We start from the raw sequence: 9,587 nt of genomic DNA, 5'->3' as shown, positions 1-9,587 counted from the left end.
TATTTTGACATACAATATATTTAAGAAATTTTGTGATCCAAATCTATTCTATCTATTTAAAATACATACATATATTAAAACTATAAACAGCTCCATGATTTTGTTCTAAGAGATTGTGCCAACAGCGTATTGGGATTTTCTTTCATAAGTAAGACCAGACTTTTGAGCTTTACTATTCATGACATTAGAACTGCTTGAAATTAATAGAAAAATTTTAAAAATTAGTGTCTAGCCGCCAAAAAGTAAAAAAAAAAAAAAACAAGTGCAAAATCATACATTTTTCACAATTTTCTAACACTTCGCTACACCAACGAAAGCAAAATTCTGTTCGACAGAAAATTCGATACTCAACGAAAATTTCGACACGCTGGCATAGCTCATATAATACGAATTTCACTTCCGATCTTCGATAGCCAGCGAATATCGAATGCAACTCATAATAAGGGCCTTAATGTTATATTATGTTATGTTATGTTATAATGTTATTAAACTTTTATTTATCCAAATTTTCGGGTAATAAAAAAATATTCAATTTAAAAGTCACTTGTTGTCGTAGTCGGTTTTTTCTATGTATGGCTTACTATTACTAATAGCTTCGTTCCCCACGCTTTCCGGGCCGCTCCTGTAATTAGAGCGTAAAAATAAGTTACTCTCTCACAAGTGTCAAACAATGTGCCAACATGCGCCAAAAGTGCTCAGAGCGTGAGGAACGCAAAAACCACGTTTCGTGCCCGGAATCAACATATCATCTCTAAACAATGATTTTACGTGTATTTATCTTATATGGCTAATAAGATTATAAATATTTTTCACTTTTGTTTTTATAAAGTTTGCTTTCGGATTTATACAACAATAGCTGTTATTTCAAATTGCCCTTTCGCTCATTTGTGCCCGGAAAAAAAGTCCGGGCTGCTTCGTGCAGAAACAAGAAGACATTTACGATGCAAAAGTGGAACGTATTCGCTCCCTATTACTCATTTTTCTAGCGTGAGGAACGCTTTCTGGGCTGTTTTGGGCATCCGCGGGTACCCGAGGGCTCGTGTGGAACAAACCTATTAAAAAATCACGATAACGCTTGTTTAGCTGAGGGAGAGCGGGAGACCAGGTTTAGAGTTGTGGTCGAGTTAGAGTAGTAGAGGAGGTAGGTACCTTTGCGAGTGGGTATGTGTCAAGCTCAATGAGCCCGTATGGTGTATAGGTGCACATCAAGCCAACCACGCACTCCATATGCATGCTATGAGAGAGAGAGAGAGAGAGAGTGAGATATGCGGGCAGGCTGATGAAGCGGTGGCGCAAGATGTGACCATTTTACCATGTATCAATTGGGGGACTCCATTTGAGGAGTCATGCTCTAGCTGCCGTAGGCTGCTGTGCAATGTGTTGGGAGCGTTTATGCGGGAAATGCATAAGTCCCTTAAACAACGCTGTTTGCAAATTTTTTCGATTGAAACAGTCGATTTGATGTACAATTTAGTGGATATATCGATCGATAATTCAGTCGATTTCCTACAGAAACGCACATATAGATACTGTAGCTTTGTTTCTTAACAGATTATTATCACAAATTATCAATTAACCCAAAAAAATAGCAAAAACTAGCAGAAGCTCTCTCGCGTTCTAACGCTCTTATTTTTTTTTTTTGCTCTCCTGCTGTCAAAATTAATAAGCAAAAATTCGCGCCAAATATTTTCAATAGTCAAATACACCGATCAGCTGTTTATACCATGTTCGGACTGCCATCGATAACATGTTTTCGTTGTTGAAACTGNCAAAAACTAGCAGAAGCTCTCTCGCGTTCTAACGCTCTTATTTTTTTTTTGCTCTCCTGCTGTCAAAATGAATAAGCAAAAATTCGCGCCAAATATTTTCAGTAGTCAAATACATCGATCAGCTGTTTATACCATGTTCGGACTGCCATCGATAACATGTTTTCGTTGTTGAAACTCGTTTTCTACCTAAAACTTGTATTTTCGTCCATGTAAAATCTGTTAAACGAAAACTAGTTTTCGCTGCAAACTACTTGAAAACTCACGTTCCACTCATTTCAATCGGTGTCTTCACTCATATTTTAGATATATTTATCGAAGTGGAAGTCATACTTTATCATCTCTAATATGCTAGTTGGGATGTATTGCTAATTGGCTGGCCAAATTAAAATATAATTGAAAGATAAAGGTTGCTAATAAAAAGAAAATTAAAGAAAGAGTTTTGTTTTGTTTTTTTTTTTTGTAGCAAAACTGTAAACAAAGGATGAAAGAAATGTCAACGAAAACACTAATACCATGTTCTGACCGACAACGAAAACACCTTGAAAACATGTTTTGGGATTGTGAGCTGAAGGCTGTTCACACCGGCTGTTAGTGTTTTCGTTGACATTTCTTACATCCTCTGATTACTGTTTTGCTACACAAAAACAAAACCAAAATGCTTTTCCCTCATTTTCTTACTTATTTCTTACAAGTTTAATTAGTCGCATTTTGTAATTTTTATCTTCCAAACCATCAAATTAAATTTTGTGATTTGCGTAAATGCCAACCAGCTGTTTTTGATCAGCTGTTTCCCTGTTGGCAAATTGCTGTTGGCAAAAATTTTTCCAACAGAAACTAACAGCTTCCCCTCAAAATGAAATGTCACTTTGCTCTCTCAATTTCCCCTACTTTGCAAGTTTTTTGCGTACGCGAACGCAAAAACCTGTAAGTTTTGGTTAAACATGAACAATTAACAGCTACGCGAACGAACCTATAATTATGTNGCAAAAACCTGTAAGTTTTGGTTAAACATGAACAATTAACAGCTACGCGAGCGAACCTATAATTATAATGGGCATTACGTTTTTACGTCAACAAATGTGAAGAGCAAATAAGCGACTGGTCACCAACCGATCAGCTGTTCAAATGTAAACAATGAACTGCAATTGCGCTACAGAGAACGAGAACGGCACAATGGAACGGATGATGCGTTTGAATGTGATAAAAAGTATTTATGCAGAGCAAATAATCTGTGAAACGTTTAACATACATATTTGTAAAATAANCTCGGGTTTACGTACCGGTAGGTTTACGTTCTTGACTAATTTCAGCTACAGAGAACGAGAACGGCACAATGGAACGGATGAAGCGTTTGAATGTGATAAAAAGTATTTATGCAGAGCAAATAATCTGTGAAACGTTTAACATACATATTTGTAAAATNTAACAGCTACGCGAACGAACCTATAATTATGTTGGGCATTACGTTTTTACGTCAACAAATGTGAAGAGCAAATAAGCGACTGGTCACCAACCGATCAGCTGTTCAAATGTAAACAATGAACTGCAATTGCGCTACAGAGAACGAGAACGGCACAATGGAACGGATGATGCGTTTGAATGTGATAAAAAGTATTTATGCAGAGCAAATAATCTGTGAAACGTTTAACATACATATTTGTAAAATAAAAAGTCACTCCTAGCAACATTCCAATAACATAACTGTGTGATAAACCAAAATATTCAATGGATTTGAAAAACTTGCATATCAGTGAAAAGCTGGTTCCCCACAACTATCTACGACTAGCACAAGATGCGCAAAAAGCTAAGGAAACAGCACGACGAGAGTTGCTGGAGAAGGTAAGAACTCATGTATTAATAGCCTTATAGTGCAGGAGATATTTATATTCCAGCGTAAGTTACCTGTGCATGGTTGGCCAGATGCACATATCGAAGAGATGGTGCAACAGCTGGCGTCGCTGGATAGTAACAATTTCCCAAAAAAAGCAGGCGTGGGCGAACGCGAAGCTCGCATAGCATGCCGTAAGTGGATATATATCAATATCTATTATAAAAAATAAAAATTTAAAAGCATTTTTCCTTAGCGCTCGTGGCTCGCCGCCATTATAATTTCGGCCACGGCATAGGGCGGTCGGGCGATTTGTTAGAAGCACAACCCAAAGCGGCTGGTTCAACGCTAATGGCGAATCTAACAAACTCCCTATTGTTGGATCTCATACATGAAATGGGAGTGCGGAGTTGCCGTGCCTGCTTCCTTTCGCCACTTGCCACTGGCATGTCACTGCTGCTATGTCTACTAACGCTACGACAAAAACGACCTGCAGCCAAATATGTGCTATGGTCACGCATCGATCAGAAATCATGCTTTAAAAGCATAATTACAGCGGGTCTCACGCCGCTTATTATCCAGCCGAGACTTGCAGATAACGGCGCACTCTCAACAGACTTGCCAGCATTCGCGCGAAAAGTGGAAGAAGTAGGGGCCGAGAAAATACTCTGCTTTTGTACAACAACCAGTTGCTTTGCACCGCGCAATTGTGATGACATCATTGAAGTTGCAAAATTGGCTACTCAGCATGCAGTTCCACATCTAGTTAATAATGCATATGGCTTACAAAGTACCCACCTCACACATCAGCTAGAGCAAGCGCAGAGGTTGGGGCGGCTGGATTTGTTTGTACAGAGTACGGATAAAAATTTATTGGTTCCCGTTGGTGGCGCCATCATTGCAGGTTTTGACGAAGAGCTTGTACGCAGTGTTGCCAAAGCTTATCCGGGACGCGCTTCATCGTCGCAAACGCTCGATGTATTTATGACGCTATTGTCGCTAGGACGTGTGGGTTATATGAACTTTGTAAAGGAACGAAAAACAAATTTTGAATATCTGCGCGAGTGCATGCACAAATTTGCGCAAGAGCATGCGGAGCAAGTGGTGGAAACAAAAGGTAACCCGATTTCGCTGGCACTGAGTTTAAGCCAATTGCAAGATGTTGGCGGCGAGTTAACCAAATTTGGGTCAATGTTGTATACGCGCGGTATTTCGGGTGCGCGCGTTTTAACTGTGGGCGATACCCGCAAAATTGAAGGGCATGAGTTTGTTAGTAAGTAAAAGAACTTTCTTTAAGCAAGTTTGGCTTTAAATTTAAAAATATGTTTACAGATTGGGGCACACACCACTCGGACACTTCCACTGCTTATTTAACAATGGCCGCCGGATTGGGTATTACAAAAGCAGAAATCCATAACTGCTTTGAGAAATTAAACGAATGTTGGCAAACGGTAATGAACCAAAAATTTAAATTCAAAACTTAATAAGTATTATTCACATAAGTACTATATCGTTACCCTAATATAGAAGGTGGTGAGTAATCGAAAAACTTTTGTACATACAATGCTGGACTTCAAAAAGAAAATAACCTAGGGCATTTCTATATTAAGGTAACGATATGTTAGTAGTTGTTTAGCTGTTGCTTACCACTTTGCTTAACGTCGCGATGAAATTGATGTGTGAATTCAATAAATTGTTGATTACTCTATTTTTCTTTCTATTTCCTTCTATAAAAATGCAAATGAAATAAATTGCAGTCAGTTTTTAAAATCTAGAACAAACAAAACAAATTGATAGATTCACATAAATATATGCAACTAAAAATATTAATAAACATACGATATAGGCTTTTCGTACCCCTTGTCTTTGTGCACAATTTAGTTTTTCTTTCTATTTTCTTTGTCATAACCTAATTCGTGTCGCTTCTCAATTGCAGAAATAGCATCATTCATCTGTAAAAGTAGTGTTTTCGTAAACATAAAATTAGCTCGCTTTGAAGAGAAGTATGTAACTTACCTCACGATTTTTCTTTTCAAGCGCTTCCTTCATGCGAGCTTCAATTTTGGTTAGCGAAGCATCGTATTCCGATTTAAGGCGATCATATTCGCGAAGCATATGCGCTTCTTTATCTTCAGCATATCGCTGTGAAAAAGAATAATGTTAAATACGATTTTTAGGCATGATAACTATTAAACGATAATGACGATGCTCATAATCTGTTGCAAAGCACGCGACAGCTCTGAGACTACTGCACTGAAGCAATATTTTAATTTCAAACCATTCTACATTTTCAAATCGCCCATACACAAATAGGTAGTATGTACATACCTTATAATTTGCCGCAGTATGCTTAGCTGAATTGTATTTCTTTCGCCATTCTACCAAAACTTTCTCGTGCGCTCGCTCCAGCGTCTGTATTTTATCCTTCCATTCACTCTCAATAGCATCTACATGTTTACGCTGCTCCTCCCATTGCATCATCACAGCTTTCATTGACTTTCGCTCAGCCTCGATTTGCAATTGCCGCTCTTCAAATTCCTTAGATAATTGTGCAACTCTCTGATTTTTTGTCAACAATTCATCTCGGCATTTATGTAATATAGCAGTTTGTTTTTCAATCATTTCATGTGCTTCTGCATCCTTCTGCTTTAGTATTTCCTCCACATGTTCACGTTCCGCCAGTATGGCTTGTTTCAACAGTTCCACTTCGGTTTGTCGTTGTTGCAGATCGTTTGTCGCAAGCTGGTATTCACGTTGCAACGAAATATTTTTCTCTTCAGTTTGATGTAGTTTTATTTGAAAACGCTTTATTTCGCTAGCAAAAAGCTTAGCCATTTCATCGCGTATGCGTGATTCAATTTTTTTAACCTCAGTGGTATGCAAGCGCTTGCTTTCCTCAGTGTTGACACCCTTCTCGTCACTAGATATCTGCTTTGGTGGTGAGGGTGTCGTATGACTGGGTTCAGATGCGCTGCTATGACTTTTTATATATTCCTCAAAGCGTGCAGCCTTGGCTTTCAGCTCGCATATGAGTGTCTCTTGTTGTTCGCTGAGTTTCAATTTTTCCCTGAGCTCCGCAATTATGGCTTTGGATTCGTGCAGTTGCTGTGTGAGATCGTCGATTTCTTGTTTGTTAGTGGAGTTGATGGTATTCAATTTGAGATTTTGTATTTCAAACTGAAAAATAATTTAAAAAATGTTTATACTCATTGAGTTTTTTTTTAATATACTACATAGTATGTATTTACTTTCGTTATTTCCGACATGTAATCAATGCATTTGCTGCAATTGTTGGAGTTATCTGCCTTTCCCGCCTTGCAGTTCGCAGTTTTCTCTTTCTCAAAACGTTCTTTCAACTCCTTCACATCGCGTTCATGGCATATTTTCTCAGTCTCAAGTATTTTGGTTAATTCGGAGGATTTTACCTCTGCCAATTGCAACGCCCGTTGTAGGTTAGCCACCTTCTCACGTTGATTCTGCAGCTCTTTCATGTTGTCTGCGTTACGTAATTTTTCTACTTCGTACCCCAACGCTTCCTTAGCATTTGAGATCTCAATGTATAAATTCTTTAAACGATCACATTCGGTCTGCGCATCTTTCAGTAGAAATTTATGCTTTTCCAAGTCTAACCGCATATTATCGGCAGTGGTACGGCTGCGCAAATTCTGATTCTCTTTCATAATTTGCTCATAATTCATTTTCATGCTTTCATGCTCTTGTTTTAGCTCCTCTAAATCCACCTCAACATTACGCAATTGCACATCTAGTTTTTTACGTTCAGTCTCATGGCTTTTACACTCAGCGTTCAACCGTGCGCACTCTTCCTGAAGCGCTTGCTTCTCTGCTTTCATTTGCTGTTGCAATGCTTCAACACTGGCATGCTGGCTTGCATTTTGCTGCTTACTAATTGACTTGTGCTGCAATTCCTCGTATTCCTGTTCAAGCAGCTTTAGGCGGTTTTCCAAGCGCACATTTGCTTCCTTGAGTGTTGTGATTTGAACCAGCGCTTTGTTCTCATCCTCCCGCAGCGTGCGAATCTCCGCTGTCTTTTCCTCTAGATTAAGCTGCAGGCGACGTATTTCTTCCCGTTTGTTTTTTATATTCGCCAGCGCGCGATATAGTTCTTCCTTGAGATTGCCTAAACGATCGGTGGTAGTCAATGGTGTGCTACCCACCACTTTACCCTGAGTCTGACTGAGACGACGTGGTGTATCCTCCAAATTGTGTTGATGTAGCACACTATCCATCACATCTAGCTCAGCTGTGGTGAATTCTAAACGCTCATTTAAGGTAGTTATCGTTTTTTCCATACTTTTAATTTGCTCCTGTAGGCTGGCTATGAACTTTTGCAAACGGATATTTTCCTAAACGTAAATCAAATTGATTATTTCCCTAATACATGTTTATCACTTCTTAAACCTACCTGATGATAATCCTGGCGCGCTCTAAATTCCTCGCATTTTCTTTGCGCTTCGGATAAGGCATGGTTCAAATCATTTATTTTGCCAGCTTTCTCCACCAACATGCTCTCGTGACTGCTTTGCAACGCTTGATAGCGCACCTGTAAACCTTCTAGTTCACTTGTTTTCTTATCCAGCTTGCAGGATAATTGTTCCATTTGCTGTTGCATAACATCTAACTCGGCCCGATGTCGCTCTTCCATTTGCTTACGTTGCAGCTCAGCATTGCGCTGACTATTTTTGCCTAAATCCCGCTCTACCATGTCATACTTCTGCTGTACATCAGCTAAAAGCATCTGTGTCGTTTCCAACTTTCCCAACAGCACATTATGCTCGCTTTCGAGTGACTTCTTCTCGGCGCGCAGCTTACATATGCTATTTTCCAAGTTGGAACACTTCTCCTTGCACTCCACTAGCAATTCATGTGTGCTTTTCTTGCTGGCCAGCGCGCGATCCAGCTCTGCTTCAGTGATATACAAACGCTTCTGCAATTCTTCCCGTTTCTTCTTCTCCTCACTGGCCAGCTGCTGGAAATGTTCAGTTTCGTGTGTGCGCGACTCAAGCAACATCCTCAGCTGATGCAGCTCTGCCTTGTGGGTAGCTAATGGAGAATGCATTCCATTCTCACTATTGATTGGCGGCTGAGGAAGTGCATGCGTTGGACGCGGTGAATGTTCCTCGTTCAAATGTGATTGAAAGTTAGTAGTTGAGTCAACAGTGGTCTCTTCGTCTTCTAAATCCTCAAACGCATTTTTCAACAATTCACCCAACTATAATTATTTTTCACATTGAGAATGGGTTGTTTTACCTAACATTTTCATACAAACCTCTTCGTTGTGACGCCTTCGATCTGCTTGCCTCTCCTCCTCAGCAGCGCGATCTAGGCTTGTGTTGACTTTGATGCTTTCTGCGCCTTGAAATAAACTCATCACTGCTGCTTATTTATTTGCCGCAGTAATTTTGAGACATTTTATTCGCAGAATTTAAATAAACTGAATATTTAACCGAATATTGTACATACCGCGCCGGCGCTGTTGTATTTTTTTAGTAATTAATTTGACACTCGTAAGCTGTGAACGATGACAGCGTCATATAGTGGTGAATAGTTGGTAGAAATGAAAGTCAAATATTTAAGGTGCGCACACAATGAAACTAAGGTCGGTGTTATGCAGACAAACTTTTGTTTGCCAAATAAATGGCGGCTGCTTAGTTTGCTCGGAGATTGAAAAGCAACATACAAATTTGATTCCTCATAGTAAGTAATTTTTGGTTGAGCATAAATAGCGGTTATATAAAAAATAAAAGTCGGCTAAAAGGCAGTCACTAGGCTTGTTGAAGAATTAGTTTAATTTGCAGTTTTCTCAAGCATTTCGTCGCCTGCTAATTTCGGCAGGCTGTGGGAAATCGAGATTGAAGTTTGGAATGCAATTTCTCAAAAACGCGAAGACAGAAAAGTCTTTGAAAATGCTACTAGTTCACAAAATTCTCTAATTATTANGATTGAAAAGCAACATACAAATTTGATTCCTC

At 39.1% G+C, this 9,587-nt stretch overlaps 2 protein-coding genes across 3 annotated transcripts; one reads left to right on the top strand and one right to left on the bottom strand.

Moving 5' to 3' along the window:
- The first annotated feature begins 3,229 nt into the window (after positions 1-3,229).
- On the top strand, positions 3,230-5,352 carry SecS (Sec synthetase). Of its 2 annotated transcripts, none has more exons than XM_017628520.1 (4): positions 3,230-3,608; positions 3,662-3,791; positions 3,854-4,870; positions 4,930-5,352. In XM_017628520.1, the coding sequence occupies exons 1-4, from the start codon at positions 3,495-3,497 to the stop codon at positions 5,079-5,081; spliced, it is 1,413 nt and encodes a 470-aa protein (XP_017484009.1). In that variant the 5' UTR covers positions 3,230-3,494; the 3' UTR covers positions 5,082-5,352. The 2 variants fall into 2 exon arrangements, with proteins under 2 accessions (XP_017484009.1, XP_017484010.1); XM_017628521.1 differs by having other exon boundaries at positions 3,854-4,866; positions 4,930-5,332.
- Positions 5,353-5,358: 6 nt separating this feature from the next.
- Positions 5,359-9,119, bottom strand: asl (chromosome segregation ATPase asterless). Its single transcript, XM_017628518.1, has 6 exons — positions 8,885-9,119; positions 8,021-8,827; positions 6,846-7,961; positions 5,926-6,774; positions 5,614-5,739; positions 5,359-5,549 (listed from the first exon to the last, which is right to left on the bottom strand). Exons 1-6 carry the CDS (start codon positions 8,984-8,986, stop codon positions 5,475-5,477), a joined length of 3,075 nt encoding a protein of 1,024 aa, XP_017484007.1. The 5' UTR covers positions 8,987-9,119; the 3' UTR covers positions 5,359-5,474.
- Between the last annotated feature and the right edge of the window lie 468 nt (positions 9,120-9,587).

This window comes from Rhagoletis zephyria, unplaced genomic scaffold (genome assembly GCF_001687245.7).
Source record: "Rhagoletis zephyria isolate East Lansing unplaced genomic scaffold, Rhagoletis_zephyria_1.1 Rzeph_scaffold_06007, whole genome shotgun sequence".
NCBI lineage: Eukaryota > Metazoa > Arthropoda > Insecta > Diptera > Tephritidae > Rhagoletis > Rhagoletis zephyria.
This window is presented reverse-complemented; position numbering and strand designations above follow the sequence as displayed.